We start from the raw sequence: 21,716 nt of genomic DNA on the forward strand, positions 1-21,716 counted from the left end.
AGGAAGCCTGCTTCTCCCTTTCCCACTCCCCGTTTGTGTTCCCTCTCTGTTTCTGTGTCAAATAAATAAATAAAATCTTAAAAAAAAAGATTAATCCCTTATTTTATTAAGTGGTTTGCAAATATTTTCTCCCATTCTGTTACCTGTTTTATCACTCTGTGGATTGTTTCTTTGGCTGTGTAGAAGCATTTTTTAAAAAAGATTTATTTAGGGGAGCCTGTGTGGCTCAGATGGTAAGCGTCTGCCTTCAGCTCAGGTCATGATCCTGGGATCCTGGGATCGAGTCCCACATCTGGCTCCTTGCGCAGCAGGAAGTCTGCTTCTCCCTCTCCCACTCCCCCTGCTTGTGTTCCCTCTCTTGCTGTCTCTCTGTCAAATAAATAAATAAAATCTTTTAAAAAATAAAAAATAAAAATAAATAAATAGATTTATTTATTTATTTGAGAAAGAATGCACACATGCACACGCAAGTAGGGGAGGGGCAGAGGAAAAGAATCTCAAGCAGACCACCCTACCCACTACTACAACCGCCTCCCAGAGTGCAGAGCCCAAAGCCAGCTCAATCTCACAATCCTGAGATCATGACCTAAGTCAAACTCAACAGTCAGGTGCTGAAGACTGAGCCACCCAGCAGCCCATGAAGAAGCCTTTTAATTTGATGTGATCCTAACTATTGATTTTTGTTTTGCTACCTATGCTTTTGGTGTCATATGCACAAAATCATTGGCAAGACCAGTATCATGAAGCTCTTAGAAGTATTCTTCTGAGAGTTCTACAGATTTAGTTCTACCTTCTTTTTAAATCTTTAAAGCACTTTGGGTTGATGTCTGCGCAAAAGATAGGGATGTAATTTCAGTCTTCTACATATGGATATTCAGTTGTCCTAACACCAATTGTTGAAGATCCAATTCTCTCTTCATTGTGTATTCTTGGCACTTTTTATTTTTTTAAAAAGATTTTATTTATTTGACAGAGAGAGACACAGTGAGAGAGGGAACACAAGCAGGGGGAGTGGGAGAGGGAGAAGCAGTCTTCCCGTGGAGCAGGGAGCCTGATGTGGGGCTTGATCCCAGGACCCTGGGATCATGACCTGAGCCAAAGGCAGATGCTTAACGACTGAGCCACCCAGGCGCCCCTATTCTTGGCACTTCTGTCAAACATCCACTGACCTCTGGATTTACCCAGGGCTATTTACCTCTCAGCTCTCTATTCTACTCCAGTGGTTTATCTACATCTGTCTTCATACTAGTACATACTGTTTTCAGTGCTCTGTATTTGAAATCAAGATTTATGATATTTTCAGCTTTGTTCTTTCTCAGACTCAACTATTTGTGATCTTTTTAAGTTCTACTGGAATTAGAAAATCATTCTTCCCGTATCTATAAATTGCAGATAACCTGTAAATCAATTTTGAATTCATTAACAAAAACCCACAGAGTAGAGTGAAAACCATGTGTACAATTTAATAATATTAAGTTTCCCAACAATAAACATGGGATATTTTTCTGCTAGTCTTCTTACATCAATGTTTTGTACTTTTCAGTATACAAATCTCTCATCTCCTTAAGTTTACTAAGTATTTTACTACTTAGGGTTCCATTTACATAAGACATTATGCTAAGTGAGATAAACCAGTCATAGACAAATACTGCATAACTACACTTATATTAGGTATACAAAACAGTCAAATTCATAGACTCAAAACGTGGAATAATGATTTGACAGGGGCTGAAAGAAAGTGGTAATGGGGAATAACTTATCAATGGGAAAGACGATGTAGTTTAGAAAATTAAATATGCTCTAGGTCTTAGATCTAATGTATAACAGTGCACATCAACAATACTGCACTGTACACTTCAAATATTAAGAGGGTAGATCTCATGTTAAGTGTTTTTATATGGTTTCTTTTTTTTTTTTTAAAGATTTTATTTATTTATTTGAGAGAGAGAGAGAGAGAGCATGAGAGGGGGGAGGGTCAGAGGGAGCAGCAGACTCCCTGCTGAGCAGGGAGCCCGATGTGGGACTCGATCCCGGGACTCCAGGATCATGACCTGAGCCGAAGGCAGTCGCTTAACCAACTGAGCCACCCAGGCGCCCTCATGTTAAGTGTTTTTAACACAATAAACTGCAAATAAAACTGCCAAACTGTTAAAGTAACTAGACACAAATGGAAAGAAATACTGTATTCACAGTTTGAAATTATTAATATTAAAATGACAACACTACATAAAGCAATTTACAGATTCACTGCAATCCCTAACAAAAGCTCATGGCACTTACTAAAGAATTTATTTTTTTTTAAATACATCCTAAAACCATATAGAATTTCAAAGGACCTCAAAGTCAAACTACCTTGGAAAAACAAACAAAAATTGGAAGACTTACATATCAGTTAAAAACTTGTTTCTTTCATAAATTCCGGTATCTTTATCTTTTTCCTTCATTATGACAAAACTGTAATAATTAAAATAGTATGATAATAAATAAAATAGTATGATGTGCATAATAACGCACACACATGGACAGACAAATGGAACAGACTTGACACTTTAGAAATAAACTCACAATCAGGTCAACTGATTCTCTACAAGGATGCCAAGACCATTCAATGGAGAAAGGACAGTTTTTTCAACAAACTGTGCTGGGAGAATGCAATATCCACATGGAAATGAGTAAGTTGGATCCTTCTCTTACACCTTAGAAAAATAAACTAAAAATGGGGCACCTGGGTGGCTCAGGCTGGTTAAGTGTCTGACTCTTGATTTTAGCTCAGGTCAGATCTCAGGCCCAAGCTGATCTCAGGCCCAAGTTGGGCTCTGCGCTGAGTATGGAGTCTGCTGAAGATTCTTTCTCCCTCTCCCTCCCTCCAACACCTCCCCTGGTTATGCTTGCTCTCGCTCTCTCTGAAAAAAGGAGGGAAGAGAAAAACTAAAAATGAATGCAAGTCCTATATGTAAGAGGTAGAATTATAAACTCTTAGAAGAAAACAAAATGGAAAATCTTCAATATATATGTGTGTGTGTATACACACACACACACACACAGAAACCATAGGCAACAACATTGATAAACTGGACTTCATAAAAAAAATTAAAACTTTTATACATGAAAAGGTACTATGAAGATACTGCAAATCCCAGAAGTGATCAAAAATACACAGAATGGGAGAAAATATTTGCAAATAACATATCTCATAATGGATCAATGTTCAGGGGAGATAAAGAACTCCTAACAAGTCAACAACAACAAAAAAAATCAAACAACCCAATCACAAATGGGATCAGAGGACTCAAATAAACATTTCTCCAAAAAAGATATGCACATGCCCCATAAGCACAGGAAATAACCATCAAAACCACTAGTTAACAAGAAAATTGCAAATCAGTGTTACAATAAAATATAATTTCAAAACACTTATGCAGGTAAAAATACAGAAAATAACCAAGCAAGATGTGGAAAAACATGAACCCTGTGTAATGCTATATGCTGTTTGTGTAAAATGGTGTAGTCACTGTCGCTTCTCAAAAAAATTAAACATAAAATTACCATATGATCCAGCAATTCTAGCAGGTATATACCCAGAAGCACTGAAAACAGTGTCTCAGCTATTTGTACTCCAATGTTTATAGCAGCATTACTTACAACTGCTTCAATGTGGAACCCCAGTGTTCACCCACAAAGGAATGGAAACAAATTATTGTCATAAATATCAATGAAGTTCTGATACAAGCTAGACATGGATAACCTTGAAGGTAATATAAGTCAAACAAGCAAGACATAAAAGGACAAATTCAGCATGATTCTATTTGTAGGCGGTATCTAGAAATATACAAATTCAAAGATATAAAGGTAGAATGGCGGTTACCACAGACTAGGTAAAGGAAAGAACTATAAGGGAATATATGGTTAGCTCCACTGATGCAGAAAAAAAAAATTTTTTTTTAAAGATTTTACTTATTTGACAGAGAGAGAGCGAGAGAGGGAACACAAGCAGGGGGAGTGAGAGAGGGAGAAGTAGGCTCTCCACCAAGCAGGGAGCCTGATGTGGGGCTCGATCCCAGGACCCTGGGATCATGACCTGAGCCGAAGGCAGATGCCCAATGACTGAGCCACCCAGGAGCCCAATGCAGAAAAAAAATTTAAAAATTCAACACCTTCTGACAAAATTTAAAACCACTTCACAAAATCAGTATCTTTCCATGATAAAACCACTAAAAAAATTAGGAATAGAGGGGAACTACCTCAGACTGATAAGGGGCATTTATGAAAAGCCAAAGTGCTTTTGACAGCTTCATTCATAATTGCCACAATTTGATATCCTTCATGGGGTGAATGTATTAATAAACTGTGGTCCATCCAAACAATAAAATATTATTCAGAGCTATCAAGCCATGAAGAAATAAAGGAAACTTAAATGCACATTAAATGAAAGAAGCCACTCTTGAAAAGGCTACACACAGTATGCTTCCAAATCTGCCATTCCGGAAAAGGCAAAAACTAGGCAGTACTCTATTTATATCATTTAAAGGATTACAAAGAAAGGCATGCCAACCATAAGTGGCCTAATAATAATGTTTAAAAGGTATTTCACTATTACAGAAAAACACAGGAAACTCTCCTAAGACAATGTCTTATTATAAACATCCAGAAACAACATTAACAACTCAGAAAAAAACAGATGTTGGCAAGGATGCAGAGAAAGGGGGAACCATCCTGCACTGTTGGTGTGAATGCAAACTTATACAGCTACTCTGGAAAACAGCATGGAGGTTCCTCAGATCATTGAAAATAGAGCTACCCCACTGACGCAGCAATTGCACTACTGGGTATTTACTCCAAAGATACAATGTGGTGATCCAAAGAGGCATGTGCACCCCCAACATTTATAGCAGCAATGTCAACAACAGCCAAACTATGGAAAGAGCCTAGACGTCCATCAACAGATGAATGGATAAAGATGTGGCATACATATACAATCGAATACTACCCAGCCATCAAAAAAAAAAAAAAAAAAAAAAAACCACAAAATTTTGTCATTTGAAACATCTTGTATGGAACTAGAAGGTATTATGCTAAGCGAAATAAGTCAATCAGAGAAAGACAATTATCATTATGATTTCACTCATATGTGGAATTTAAGAAACAAAACTCAGAGAAGCATAGGGGAATGGAGGGAAAAATAAAACAAGACGAAATCAGGGAGACAAACCATAAGAAACTCTTAATCACAGGAAACAAACGAGTGTTGCTGGAGGGAGGCTGGGGTAAATAGGTGATGGGCACTGAAGAGGGCACATGATGTAATGAGCACTGGGTGTTATATACAACTGATGAATCACTGAACTCTACCTCTGAAACTAATAATACTCTATATATAAATTAATTGAATTTAAATAAAAAATAGAAAAATAAACATTCACAAACATTTTGAAAAGTAAATTAGACATTATTATCAGGATGGTAAGACTTCTTAAGTATAGTCATTTCACAGCATGCAAATGATTTAAGCTTAGAGGCCAATCAAATTAAAGGACAGTTCCTAGTATTCAGCAAGCAGAGTGTTTGGGGAATTTATTAAATTACAGTGAACTGAAGGTAGTTACAAACACTATACACATACTGAATACAAACCTCACTGAGCAAAACTGCAAATACATGTAATGAGTATAAATATATATGACTATATTAAATATATGGAGGAGTATATACTGAGAAATCAAACTATTTCAATTAAAGCACGAAATTGCCTTATAAAATTCATTTCACTTAAACCATGGAGAGGATTTTGCTGTAGATTTTGTTCTTGTTTAGTTAAAACACATACCTGGGTTTCATACAAGTGGGCAATATGAAATTGAACTGCAAAGGATCATGGAAAATAATTAATTACAATACAGTTGATTAAACAATAAAAATAAAGAAAATGTAAAATATAAGGAAATGCTAAAACTAAAGGTTACAAATCTGATTTAGGAGTGTGTCTTTTGTGTTTACTTAAATAACATGCAAATAAATCTCCTAAAGACCAAAAGTATATTAAGAAAAATTTGCTGGGAAGTCATTATTAAATTAAAATGTAATTTTAATTACTTATTTTTTAATTCCAGAAAAACTTTAACATATATTTGAAACATTAAAAATCAATGCTAATTATATGAAGCTCAAATCATTAATAATAAGTATACCTTTTAAATGTATGTATCATTAACACAACATTCACAAACTTTCAACTTACAAATAAAGTTATTATTTTTTTTTTTAAGATTTTATTTATTTATTTGACAGAGAGAGACACAGCAAGAGCAGGAACACAAGCAGGGGGAGTAGAAGAGGGAGAAGCCGGATTCCTGCTAAGCAGAGAGCCCAATGAGGAGTAAAGTTATTATTTAATTAAGACATGTTTTCTAAATATATAAAAGGTGTCCCTTTAAAGTAAGTCCCCCCAAAAAGTATCCCATTGTAAGCAACAGATAGTGTAATACAAGTAACACATAGGAGAAATGAGTTCTTTCCAGGTTTTCAGTATTAGGTGGTGGCTTTAAAGAAGAAAAAAAGTCAAATCACTTAAAAAGCAGGAGTATAAAGTAAATACATTTGAAAAATCAAATTAAAGTAGAACATTTTTCCTTCCCTTTTTTTGGAACTCTTCCTGTTGCCCTATTCCAAATCACTGGAGCATTAATGATTCAGTAAATACCATAATGGTCAATAAAATAAAATCACAAAATTACAACTAAAGTTTAGCTCTTTGAATTTTATGGTTTTCATTTGTTTTTTGTGTGTTTTTTAAATTTATTTATTTGACAGAGAGTGACACAGCAAGAGAGGGAACACAAGCAGGGGGAGTGGGAGAGGGAGAAGCAGACCCCCCCATGGAGCAGGGAGTCGATGTGGGGCTTGATCCCAGGACCTCAGAATCATGACCTGAGCCAAAGGCAGACACTTAACGACTGAGCCACCCAGGGACCCCTATGGTTTTCATTTCTTAATGAAAAAGTGTATTTGCTTTTTGCTTAGTTAGATTCTAAGTAGAACCTTTCAAAATTATATGCAGAATATTTATGTATGTGAATTTTTTTTTTTATTAAAGTCTCACAGCAGTGATGAAATCTGCTGGAGGAAAAGTACCAACATGTATCTCTATCTCCTTTTCTTCTCCGTCCCCACACTTTCTCATTGAAACCACAAATATAAAATTCATTCTAGGAAGCATGAAAAAATTACAAATTCTTAAAGCTAGCTTTTACAGATTCTGATTCGGGGTGCCTGAGTGCTTCAGTTGGTTAAGCGTCCTACTCTTGATACTGGCCCATCCTGGGATCACGCCCCTGAGTGAAGCTCCATGCACAGCGGGGAGTCTACTTGAGGACTCTTTCCATCTGTTCCTCCTCCCCTTGCTCACTGTCTCTCCTTCTAAAATAAATGAATAAATCTTAAAAAAAAAAAATCCTGATTCAGTTAGCCTATTGTGAAGGCCTGGAAAACACTCAGTTCCCCACCTTTCCATTAACTTCTCTATATCCAGATTGGACAACCCTGCATTAGGTATCCATAAATTCCTTTCCACGAAAGAGAAAATTACCTCAAATTTTGTAGTTAACTCTAAAACCAAACAACTTTTTGGTACAAAAATGGGTTACACATCACAAGTTAATTACCTTCCCCAAAGAAATTAAAAATATCTTCCCTAGAGAGGACAAAAATACTATCACAAGATAACAAAACAAAGAGAAATCAACAGCAAGAACAAAGTCTATTTTATAGGTTATTTTATTCTATCAGTAAAGAGATATTTTATTTTACACGTTTCTTTTACAGGCTGAGAAGTTTTATAGGTGAAGATACTTTATCTAAATGCTGACATATTTATTTTACACGTTCCAATTTTCTTTCTTTCTTGATGCCCTTTCCCAAGATAGCTCTCCTTACCATGTCAAGTCCACTTACTACTCATCTTATCTCACTTCAGGTAAAAAGACATGGAAAATCACTATCTCAATTCCCCAAACTTCATACCCATCTAATAAATGGCAAAGGAAGCAAAGATCAACTAACTTGCACCCTAATACCATCTGAACTTCCTCCAGATTTTAGTCTCAGATCCCATGTCTTTGGCTCACAACTGCATAACGTTAATACAGTGTTATCTTTTATAAGGTATTTCATTCCTAAGTGTTTTTTCAAAGAGTAGCATAAAAATACAACTACAAAATTGCTAATCTAGCAGTTTTCAATTATTCACACTGAAATTTGGACAATGGTGCCAAAATGGTCTTGAAATTCAAACTTTAATTTTTGGAATTACTAGAATAACCGTAATTCCAAAAGAATCATATATGAGATTTTTCTATCACCTAATTATTTTCAAAAATAATTAACTGTACACATACATTTACTATTTCTAAAAAAAATATATACACTTATTTAAAGAAACTATACATTTCTGATTTACTAACAAAATGAAATAAATTTTCTGTTCACTTCTTTTTAACTTTACTTTGAACATGTATGATCTTCCCAATTTTACAAGCACAGGTAAGAATTTCAAAACATAGTCATGTTCTGCGAATATTCAAATCCTCAACAATATTAACAGAAGGAAGAGAAATCATATTTCCATTTAAGTAGAATGTGCAACAACCACTACTGGTGATACCTAGCACAAAACAAGCAATCACTAGTAGTGATAGTGCTCTATGAGAAACTAGACATTTCAATTGTTAAAGAAGTAATCATGTTGATTATCTTCAACAACAACCACCTATCCAAATCAACTATCTTAAGAGTCTTTGACTCAGGCTTATGCTCCTCCGTTTCTTATTCTCAATAATTCAAAGACAGAAACAAAAATACTGTTGATTTGAAGAGACATTTATAGTCATGATTTGAAATGTACTGTGGATAATGTATTACCCAAAGAGACAAAAGAACTATCATACTTAGAAATACTTACTTTCAACACTGGACAAAGTACAGGGATTACAGTCAATCAAAGCTAACTGAAAATGCTGTGAGAGAAAAGTGAAAATATTAATACGTTAAATTCAGATTTACATAAAATCAACTTTTATATCTTAGGCTCTGTAAGGTCTAACATATAATAATGGAAAGATATGCACCTAAAACATAACAGTGAATCAAATAAAATTAAGGTTATTTAAAATCTATTATAGAAAGAAAAGTGTTATCAAGTTATTTATTCCATCAGACAGCTAAAAATGAAGAATTTGGGGGGGTAAAAACTTTATCCTGTGTCTACTTTTATTAGATGGAAAAAAACACAAACTTATTTCAGTATTCACATAAAAAATTAAGTTACAGAAATATTTAATGAATTATGCTTTCCAAAGCACTACATAAAAATGGAAAAGTCCAATGGTATCTTTAAGAACATAAATGATTTTTTAAAAAATTATTTGAAAATGAAAGTTAAAATTAGAAATCAAAAAATTCTATGAGAATTATCTTTAAGAATAAAATATATATGCTTTCACTGATTCTTCCTTATCACTGTATTTCAAGACAGTTAATTTTTTCTTCTAAAGATTTTTTATTTATTTATTTGACAGACACAGAGAGAGCAGGAACACAAGCAGGGGGAGTGGGACAGGGAGAAGCAGGCTTCCCGCCAAGCAGGGAGCCCAATGCCAGGGATCATGACCTGAGCCGAAGGCAGACCAGGTTAACGACTGAGCCACCCAGGCGCCCCTTCAAGACAGTTTAAAGATGAAACCCTACATATGTAATAAACAATCCAGGTTCGGGGCATCTGGGTGGCTCAGTCCATTAAGAATCTGCCTTCGGCTCAGGTCATGATCCTAAGGTCCTGGGATTGAGTCCCAGGTCAGGCTCCCTCAGCGGGGAGTGTGCTTCTCTCTTTCCCTCTAACTCTGCCTCCTGCTCATGTGTTCTCTCTCTCTCTCTCAAATAAATAAATAAATAAAATCTTAAAACAAACCCATGTTCATCTGTGGATTATACAATCCTTTTAAAAACTATACAAATTGCGTGTAAAATATGGAGAATCATTCATTAAATATTAAAATACTAACACTATAGCTCTACTTCTCATTATATCAAATAAGTGTAACACAATGTAAATAGACTTGTAACTGTCTACAGACACATTTATATCTAATATATACTGAATAAACTAGTAATTAGGTCAACAAAAACCAGTATTAGTAATAATTTGCTAATTAGTTAATACATAATATATAACTTATATTACATGATAATACGTAACATTTGCTAATATTAATTAACAATATATAACATAATAATATATAACCTACAGTATATCTAAAAATATTTAATATACTAATTATATACAAGTCATTCACTTATCTATCTGTAGATATTAAAAACACAGGTAACATTAAAACATGAAAAAACTGGGGTGCCTGGGTGGCTCAGACTTTAAGCGTCTGCCTTCGGCTCAGGTCATGATCCCAGAGTTATGGGATCGAGCCCTACATCGGGGTTCCCTGCTCAGTGGGAAGCCTGCTTCTCCCTCTCCCACTCTCTGTGCTTGTGTTCCCTCTCTTGCTGTCTCTCTCTGTCAAATAAATAAAATCTTAAAGAAAAAAAAAGAATTTGAAGTTGTCTTGAAAAAAAAATGAAAAAACTAATCATTACTAAAAACACTAAGTTCTGACATCTATTACTTTCATGATAAACATCACTTACATAAACTGCTCAAAAACAGAAGACAACAAGCACTTGAATTTTTAAAGTTAAATGAAAAAATAAAGCCCGTTTTGACCATTCTAGAAAGTATTCCCACAAAAATACATACCATTTCAAAGCACCCATTAATTTTAATGTTAAAATAATCAATTATAACATCAAGTAACCAAAGGACAAGTTATTAAAATATCAACTACAAAATGCCATTCACACCTACAATGTGTATATTTAAAATTATGAGACATACTGACATTTCAAGCTGAAATACCTAATTGTACATGTAGTTCACAGAGTTATCTTCTGCAAGTTTTAAAAACTAACTCTTATATGCAGAATTAATGCGAAATTCTCTGGAATACGTAACTATGCTTTTTAAACAGCCTCAGATAATGGCAAAAAAAGGTTTCTACCTGATATAACCAAAGAATAGTTGCACATAGCATCCAAGGTAGAAACACAAGGGTGGTAACACAGCTTGTTAGGCTTCTACATGATATGTAGGCCAACCTTTATACGAACAGTGCTTGGAAAACTGGCCATCTACATGGAAAAGAATTAAGCTGAACTTATCTTACACTATACACAAAAATTAACACAAAATGGATTAGAGATGTTAATATAACAACAAACTATAAAACTGCTAGAAGAAGATATGAAGGAAAATCTTTATATCCACTAATTGGCAATAATTTCTCAGCTGTGACATACATAACAATAAAAAACAAATTGGGCTTCTTGAATATTAAAATCTTCTGTGCATGTGGAGCACTAGAGTGAGAAGAAAACCCACAGACTGGGAGAAACTATTTGCAAATCATGGATCTTATAAGGCATTAATATTCAGAGTATATAAAAAACTATAATTCAACAGGAAAACAAAGAAACCAGTTTAAATGAGCAAACGATTTGAATAAACATTTCTCCAAAGACAAGCATATGGTCATTAAGCACCAGAAGCTTCTTAAAATTAGTCATTACAGAAATGCTAAATAAAATCCCAATGTATTACCAAATCATTTAAAAAAAAGGAAGATTGATTTTTTTAAATGAAAGAAAAAAAGGAAGTGCTGACAAAGATGTGAAGATTCTGAAACCTTTGTAATGCTGGTGAGAATTTACAATGTGAAGGCATTGTAAAAAATATTTATTCATTCATTCATTCATTCATGTATTCATTCACTCACTCATTCACTCATTCATTTTTACATTTATTGAGAGAGAGAGAGAGAGACTGAGAGAGTAAGTGGGAGGAGGGGCAGAGGGAGAAGCAAACTCCCAGGGAAGCAGGGAGCCTGATGTGGGACTTGATTCCAGGGCTCCGGGATCATTACCTGAGCCAAAGACAGACGCTTAACCAACTAAGCCACCCAGGTGTCCTGTAAAAAACTTTAGCAACATTATTAATAAGACAATTATACCACAGGTTTAACAGTTACTCTCCTAAGTATATTTCCAAAAGAATTAAAAGGGACTCAAACACATACTTGTAAACCATTATTCACAGCAGCATTGTTCACAACCACCAAAGTGAAAAAACCAAAATGTCCATCAATATGTGAGTGAATAAAAATACTGTTATATACATGCAATGTATATTACTCAGCCATAAAACGAAATGGAACTTAGGTATAAGAATATGGATAAACCCTGAAAATATTATTTTTAGTAAATTAATCCAGACACAGAAGGACAAATACTGTGATTCCACTTATGTTCAAAGAGACAGAACATAGTACAGGGATACCAGGTCTGGGAGACAAAGGAATGAGAAGCCATACTTTAATGGGTGCATAATTTTTTAGTATGCTGGAAAACATGGAAATGGACAGTGGTGACAGTTATAGAACATTATGACTATACTTAATGTCACTGAATTGTAGACTTAAATGATGCACACTTAAATGTCTAAAATAATCAGTATTATGTATGATCTGGTACAATAAAAATAATACTTTAATCATTCAAAATAATACCTGAAAAAATTAGGCTACCCTATATATAATGCATTTCATATACTTAAAGGCTTAAAATGTATCCCAGGGGTCCCTGGGTGGCAGAGTCGATAAAGCATCTGACTCTTGGTTTCAGATCAGGTTATGAACTCAGGGTTGTGAGATCAAGCTCCATGTCAGGCTACAAGCTCAGCAAGGATCCTGCTAAAGTTTCTCTCTCCCTCTTCCTCTGCCCTTCCCTGTGCATGCTGTCTCTCTCTCTCTCTCTAAATTGATAAATCTTGGGATGCCTGGGTGGCTCATTCGGTTAAGTGTCTGCCTTCAGCTCAGGTCATGATCCCAGGGTCCTGGGATCGAGTCCCACATCAGGTTCCCTGCTCAGTGGGGAGTCAGCTTCTCTCTCTCCCTCTGCCTGTGCTCCCCCTGTTTGTGCTCTCTGTCAAATAAATAAATAAAACTTTAAAATAAAATAAAATAAAATAAATAAACCTTTTTAAAAATTACACATACATTTCCTGAAATGGGCCAAACTATTAACATGAATATGGCCCTTAAACAGTAAATACTTTAGACATTAATACACCAATATTAAGGATTATTAAGAACAAATAATGCACAAAACCATGCAGACACTGAGGATATGAAGTTCCAAAAAATAAACTGCTGTTTTTATCAATATTCAATGCTGATCACAATATATTGCATACTATAAGACACTGAACAAACTCTTTGATGAGATCTATGAACAATCTGTACTATTTCTTATATGTAAATTTGCTATAATCTGAAATTATAAAGTTAAGAAAACCAAAACTGAAAAGTGAATTCACTCAAGAAATATCCAACATTTGAACACTATGAATACTGCTTTTATTTTCTCATTCTGCAAAACCAAATGTGTCTCCTTACTGTGATAACAGAGCAAGACAAAACTATTTTAAAATATGTGTACTATTTAAAGTAAAACATAATAAATGCTTTCTTTAGCACAGGAAGGATGGCATAACAGTCACACTTTATGCTTACATCTTATTTATCTTGAAATCACTTATTACAACGTAATGTGAGAAAAAGATTTTTCCTAAATGAGTCATCAAACTGACCCTAAAAGAATTTAAGATGACAGTATTTCAGCATTATTATTACAGTAAGACCCCCCAAATCAAAGAGTTGTGTATAATTAAATGGCCCTACATTTAATCTGAGTATTCCAGATCCAACAATGAGACCTGTCTTGCAGAAGCAGAAATTTTGAAAGCAGCAGAAAAACTACTGCTTTAGTGTTCTAAACCCAAGACAACATAAAATATTAAACATTTCCATAACAGTGAAAACCTTTATACAAAAAACAAAGGCAAAAACAAAACAAAACAAACAAATGGGACTGTATCAAACCACAGCACAGGAACCTTCAGCAAAATTAAAGGGCAATACACCAAATGAGAAAAAAATATCTACAAATCACTTATCTGATAAGAGGTTAACATCCAAAATATATAAGGAACTCATTAAACAGAATTGCAAAAGAAGAAACAATCTGATTAAAAACAGAGTATCTGAAGTGACATCTTTCCAACGAAGACTAAACATGACCTACCAGTGCATGAAAAGATACTCAACATTACTCATCAGCAGGGAAATGGAAATCCAAACTATAATGAGATATTACCTCACGCCTATCAGAATGGATACTATCAAGAAGACAAAAAATAACAAGTGTTGGCAAAGATGTAGAGAAAATGCACTGTTGGTGGTATGTAAACTGGCGCCTTTGTGGAAAACAGTACAGAAATTCCTCAAAAAATTAAAAATTCAACTACAATATGATTCAGCAACTAAAACACTAACTCAGAAAGATATATACACCTCCATGGTCTTAGCAGCATTACCTATGATAGCCAAGACAGGGAAACACTGTTCAGTGTCCATCAGGATAGATAAATGAATAAAGAAAATAATCGTATTTATCTATACATACATATATACAATGGAACATTACTCCATCATAAAGAATGAAATCTCGCCATTTAACAATATGGATGAACTTAGAGGATACTATGTTTTGTCAGGTAAGACAAATATATGATCTGAGGTATATGGAGAATATAAAAATTTCAGAAAACTTAATTTAAAAAATAAAAAGCAATTGGAAAAAGACATTTTCTTTAATAAATGGTGTTGGGAAAACTGGAGAGCAACATGGAAAAGAATGAAGCTGGACGACTTACTTAGAGAATATACAAAAATAAATTCAAAATGGATGAAAAATCTAAATGTGAGATATGAAACCATAAAAATCCTGGAAGGGATGCCTGGGTGGCTCAGTTGGTTAAGCCTCTGCCTTCGGCTCAGGTCATGATCCCAGGGTCCTGGGATTGAGTCCTGAATGGGGCTCCTTGCTCAGTGGGGAACCTGCTTCTCCCTCTGCCTGCCACTCTCCTTGCTTGTGCTCTCTCACACTCTCTCTCCTTCTGATTGATTGATTGATAGATTAAATAAATAAATAAATAAATAAATAAAATCTTTAAAAAAAATCCTAGAAGACAGCACATGCAGTAACCTCCTAGACAGTGCCATAGCAACATTTTTCTAGATATGTCTCCTGAGGCAAGGGAAATAAAAGCAAAATAAACTACTGGGACTTTATAAAAAATCAAATACTTCTGGGAGGCACTTGAGTCGGTTAAGTGTCTCACTCTACATTTTGGCTCCAGTCATGATCTCAGGGTTATGACACAGAGCCTTGCATCAGGTTCCGGGCTGGGTTGGGGCATGGAAACTGCTTAAGATTTTCTGTCTCCCTCTCCCTTTGCCCCTAACCCAGTCTATCTCAAATAAAAAATAAAAAATAAAAATAAAAATAATAAAAAGCTTTCTGAACAGGAAAGGAAAAAAATCAGGAAAACTTAAAGGCAACACAATATACTACAGGCACTGGCGAGAACATGGTCAAAAAGGAACCCTCGTGCACTGTTGGTGTTGGTGGGAATGCAAACTGGTGCAGTTACTCTGGAAAACAGTACAGAGGGTCCTCAAAAATTTATTTATTTGACAGACAGAGAAAGAGCAAAAGTAGACAGAGCGGCAGGCAGCAGCAGGCTCTCCGCTGAGTGGAGAGCCCAATGTGGGACTCAATCCCAGGACCCTGGGATCATGACCTGAGCCGAAGCATAATTCATGTCTATAAAACATCTTCAACAAATTTCATCATTTTTATGGAGAACCTGCTTCTCCCTCTCCTCCCCACTCATGCTCTCTTGCTATCTCTGTCTCTCTCTCTCTCAAATAAATAAAATGTTAAAAAAAATTTCGGGGGTGCCTGGGTGGCTCGGTTGATTAAGCATCTGCCTTCAGCTCAGGTCATGATCCTGGAGTCCCGGGACTGAGCCTTCACATGTCAGGTTTCCCGCTCAGCGAGGAGTCACTTCTCCCTCTACTCCTTGCCCTGGCTTGTGGTCTCTCTCTCACATTCTCTCTCTCAAATAAGTAAGTAAAATCTTTTTAAAAAAATTCATCAATTTAAATTATCTATTTCCAGGGCACCTGGATGGCTCCGTTGGTTAAGCAAATGCGTTTGGCTCAGGTCATGATCCCAGGGTCCTGGACTCAGCTGGAAGCCTGCTTCTCCCTCTCCCTGTGCCTGCAGTTCTACGTACTTGTGCCCTCTCTCTCTCTGTCAAAAAATACAAACCTTAAAAAAAATTAAATTATATTTCCATTAAAAAAATACTCATGCATAGAAAATTTATAGACCATGAATTCATTTCTTCACTGAAAGGTAATTTAATTATAGCTTCATAGGATAAGGTGTTGGAAAATGCTACTAAAATGGTATCTGAAAAGACCCAGAACCTTCCTTATATATAAGTTGAGTGCTTTAAATATCTTCATTTCCATTCCACCATTGTTACACTAGTTTTCTTCCTACATATGAACATATGAGAAAGAATCTACTTCTTTCATGTCTGGTAATCATCCTACATCAAAGATGGAGAAGCCAAAAAAAAAACATGAATCCTTGATGTCATAACTGAACTGAATCAATTAATCCTTAAGTCTGGAATTCCTATGACACAAACTACTAGTTTTTACGATTATTTCAACAAACTTGAGCTGGGATTTAAGTTTCTACACTAATACATTACACCAGGAAACACCATGGTGTATTAGAGAGGTTTCATACTTGGCTAGACTAAGTTAAATTACTATAGTACAACTTAGGAAAATTAAAGACCTCCTAAAGAGAGACTTTCATTCTGATTCATAACATCATTCATTTAAAAATGCTAAGTAGTTATATCATAATATATAAAAACCTTCTCATCCCAAATTAAACTTACTGATTGCTAAAACAGTCCCCCAACAGACAAGGCATATTTCTATTAACAGAGAAAACCTAAAATGCAAATACCAGCATGAAATAAAAAAACAACACATACAAACTAAGAGAAAGATTAATGGTCAAAAACATGCCAATATTCTACTTTTCATACAGATGAGATTAGCATCAGAAAGCTGTCAGAAGTTTGAATAAAGGAAAGAGGTGCACAAAAAAAGCTGCATGTATCGAAGACATTTTTATTAAAATCAACATCATTTGAAGGTTTGTTAACTCCTTACCTAAGCTTAGGAAATAGAAGCAAATACAGGACGTTTTTCTCAAACATCAGTAAGTAAAATTACTTTCACCAGCTCCTGAACATTATCTAACACTGCTCTGTGTAAATAAGGGATATTGTAAATATTACCAAATCATTAAATCATAGCTTCAATTTAAAACAGATTTTAATAGTACTAACCACTGTTTTATTATTCAGTTAATCTTTTCTTCACTAATTTTATATACATATTCCATATTTAAGAGAAAAAAAATGTTTTTTCTGGTTTTTTTTTTTTTGGTCTTCCAACGTATTTCCAGAACACCTGTAAAACAACCAAAAAAAACCAAAAAAAACAAAAACAACAACAACAAACAAACCCAACTGTGGTAAGATAACATGTTGCAAAAAAAATTATACCATATTTAGTTTATTCCCACTATTATATTTGCATCTTTGATATATTAATATATACACTGTGAGTGTCAAGAAGGGGTTAAAATCTTCAAGTTGTCATTGCCATACTTACATTTTAATTCCACTAAATTCCCATTATATACAGTTTGATAAATGCTTCTCTAAACATAAAAGTAATATATGTGACTCCATTCTCTGTATCTGCTGCATTTAACCTGGGACTTACTCCTTAGCAACACTTCTTTCTGGCCACTGTGTAATCTTTTTTAGTTTACTTGCAATGTTCTTGACTATTTGTGTGCCCAGTACCATTCTTTTTTAAATTCCTAAAATGCAGAGATAATTAAATCCATTACTTTAAATATCTGAAGAATTAAGGTAGTGCATGAATACAGAGTACAGTAAGGGATTAACCCAGCAGGTGTCCACTGTGCAAACACTGCACTTTAAAAGAAATGTCTGGCCCCTGATCAACTCCTGAGAGATAATCTCTAAATCCTTGGAACAGGGGCAATTGGGTAGCTCAGTCAGTTAAGTGTCCTGATTTCAGGGTTCTGGGATCAAGCCTCTCATTGGGCTCTCCACTCAGTGGGAAGTCTGCTTGTCCCTCTCCCTCTGCCCTTCCCCATCTCAAGCTCTCTCTAATAAATAAACAAGATCTTTTGAAAAAATTAAATTAAAAATAAAAATAAAATAAATCCTTGGAATATCTTGCTTTACAAGTCTGCCTTTCTATACCCAGATCCTTGAGCCATCCATATGATTTATGCCAACATTACTTTTGCTGGGGGCCTGAGGCCACATGGTGTCACTCTGACCTTAGAAGGGGTGGCTGATGACTGATTAACTAAGGTCAGCCAGGTATGCTCTCCATATCCACATTACCAACTCTCGATATTACACACATACCGTGGAAAACAAACAAAAAAACCTGGAAAGGCCTGGGTAAACAACCCTGGCTGGAAATACTCTGTGTGTGTTATCACACATCATTACCAGAAAACTGAGTACTATTCACATGATTCTACAATGAGAGAGGATAAAAAGGACTCTTGTCTCTCCTGGACTCCATCTTTTTGTGCTTTCTCCTTTGACAATTTTAATCTGTATTCTTTCACTGTAATAAACTGTAACCATAAATACAACTGTTGTCCGAGTCCACTGACCTCTAGCAAATCGCTGACATTAAGGGTGGTTTAGGGGATTCCCAATCACATCTATTTTAACATCTGCTGTTAGTGAGCTCAGAGTAAGTCCCACCATAAAGTCACACACACATGAACCACCTTTGCAACCAAGATATTCCATAATAGAGCTATATCAGGAAAAGAGCAAACATTCAAAATGGCCATAAGTTCACAAAACCTACTGTTTTCCCCCAGAAACACGAATTCTCTTAAAAAGCAATGCTTTTTTAATGCAAAGAAACTAAATCCCATTAATACCTTCAGAAAACATAAAATGATAGCACAAACCCAGAAACTCTGAAAAATCAAGTTTTGACAACATATTTCCGTTAGAATTAAGGTGTTTAACAACAACGCATTATGTCTTTTGCAGTGACGTTTATACTCAGCAACTAGCAGTCTTAAGAGGTAAGAATCTCTTACAGAACTTTGCTATGACATGTATCCTGCTATAGAAGTCGATAGATTTCTAATCAGTCTCAAATGAAAGGCTACCAAAGATTAGATTACTGACACAGCATCAATAACCAACTCTTCATCTTTATGACAGCCAGCGTTTTACATGCTCAAATGAATAAAAACGCTGTTTCCTAATAACAAAGCTTACGATTAAACATTTTTAAAGATAAAATAAAACAAACTATAAAAAAATCTAAAACACTAAAAACTTATCTTGCAAATCTTACCAACAAATCTACTATTCAACCCTTTTATAAGAATTTAATTTCTATCCTAAATGCATTCATTTTAAATGCATTCATTTTTTAGTGGTAATATAAATCCCAACATTGTTTTCAATACTGTTAACACTTAACAACACACACACACACACACACACACACACACACACACACACACACACACACACACACACACACACACACACACACACACACACACACACACACACACACACACACACACACACACACACACACGGAATAGGGTCTATCCAAGAAAAACCCAAGACACCTACCTTTAAACTAGATTCATAGTCTGTGTTCACTTTGAACATAAGCCCAAGTCGTAAATGAATTTCCTTGGCTCGACAAAAACTGGGATCAACATAAAGCACCTCCTGAAATGCTTTAATTGCCCTGAAAAATAAAGACAAAAAAGAATCTAAAGTTTTAATATTTACATGTACTTTTCTTGGTACTCCAGGAAACATTCTGGTTACACAATTTTAACAGAAATGACAACTTTATAAAAACATTATTAATGAACATTTTAAGATTAGGAAAAGGTATGGAATCTCAGTTGAACTTTTTTTTCAACAGTCACAAATCAGTCAACAATTTTTAATGGTTTAGCAACATTTTCAGTGAAAACAACCAGTTTAAGGTTTTGTGAAGCATCTCAGACAGTGGAACAGTAGCAAAGTTTTTAAAAGGGCAACAGAGTAAGAATGTTAATCTTCATCCTTTATAGCTCCATATAAATCTACTTTTAGGAACTTCACTTTTGCCCATCACATTTTGTTATACATTCCCCTTGGAACCAATTATTGGTAGAATGTGATACAGATAGGGGTTAGTATTTACTTCTTCCATATGGAATTCCTACAATACAATGTCTTTTCCATAAATTATCTTACCCCAATAGAAATGCAGTACACCTTTGTCATAATTCAAGGACTCTATTTGTGGGACTGCTTCTGACTTTCCTCATCTACGTCAACTTCATTTGTCTATCACTCCATCTTGTTGAATTCTATACTGTCTTAATTAGTCTTTTTAGCAACTTTTGATTATAGAGAAAAATTGAGACTAGATATATTTTGAATATTTTTTAGTATTTGATCTATGTAAATTATTACTTCCTCAAAAAAAACAAGCATGACATGAGCCAAAAAGAAAAACTGAATCTCAATTACAACTGACCCCTAAACAATGCAGGCATTAGGGGCACCTAGCCCTAGCAGAAGAAAATACACTTACCACTTTTTACTACTCCAAGACTTAATTATTAATAGCCTATTGTTGACTGGAATCTTTATCAGTAACACAGCATTTCAATTAACACACATTTTACATATGTATTATAAAATATATTCTTATAATGAAGTAAGCTACAGAAAACACATGTCTTTAGTAAATCATTTGGTTAGGTTCCTACTTCAAAACTAGTGTGTTTATATATACAAAGAATATAAAATATAAAAAGGTAGGGGTTTTTTGGGAAAAACATAGACATAATTTAAAAATAAACTGTCAAAATTTACATTCATCTTTCACAACCAACTTAACATTATCATATGCATAAAGCAGTTATTTTCAAACTACAATAACTTAGCTCCCTTCTGATTTTATGTTCTTCAATTTAAGGCTCATGATTACAGTAGCTATGTGAAAATTATCCAATATAAGGTACATATAAACTTCTCTACTCCTAAACTCTACAGTTTTTTGTTCTTAACCTTACACTGGATTTCACCTAAATTTCTTCCAGCTGTCTAAAAAGACTGCATCTAATTGGCACAAATAACTAAGTAATGATTTAAAAATAGCCATCTTTCCATCTTAACAAAGGGCAAAGTACAACAAATTATTCCTTTAGTGTAACTTATAGCCTTATTTCTAAACAGATCTCTCCCAAAATTGTCTAAGTCCCACTTCTCACTTTTATGACCTTCTAATCTCTTCCCATTTGTAAGTGATAAGACAGCTGTGAACCTAATGTCATTGTGTACAAACAATGCCAATTTTTTCTTTTAGTAGAATATGCATTAAATTATTAAGAGTAGGGTCCTGAACATAAAGCTGGCTTTTGCCACTAAATATAATTATGTAAGAATGAATAAAAATATACACATCTTACTTACAGTATAAACAATTAGTTTTAAAATTAAGTGATCTTTTTTTTATTTTTTA

The 21,716-nt window shown here is 34.6% G+C and overlaps 1 protein-coding gene across 14 annotated transcripts in view; it reads right to left on the reverse strand.

The window, feature by feature from the left end:
- LOC118356620 (lysine-specific demethylase 6A-like) overlaps window positions 1-21,716 on the reverse strand; it is a 168,583-nt gene that overhangs the window by 74,030 nt on the left and 72,837 nt on the right. For all 14 annotated transcript variants that reach the window (XM_035725897.1, XM_035725896.1, XM_035725903.1 and 11 more), the window contains 3 exons: window positions 19,820-19,940; window positions 8,954-9,008; window positions 5,825-5,859 (listed from right to left, as the gene is read on the reverse strand). In XM_035725897.1, the coding sequence (XP_035581790.1) occupies window positions 5,825-5,859; window positions 8,954-9,008; window positions 19,820-19,940 (211 nt within the window). The remainder of the gene's footprint in view (window positions 1-5,824; window positions 5,860-8,953; window positions 9,009-19,819; window positions 19,941-21,716) is intronic.

This window comes from Zalophus californianus, chromosome Y (assembly GCF_009762305.2).
Source record: "Zalophus californianus isolate mZalCal1 chromosome Y, mZalCal1.pri.v2, whole genome shotgun sequence".
Classification (NCBI taxonomy): domain Eukaryota; kingdom Metazoa; phylum Chordata; class Mammalia; order Carnivora; family Otariidae; genus Zalophus; species Zalophus californianus.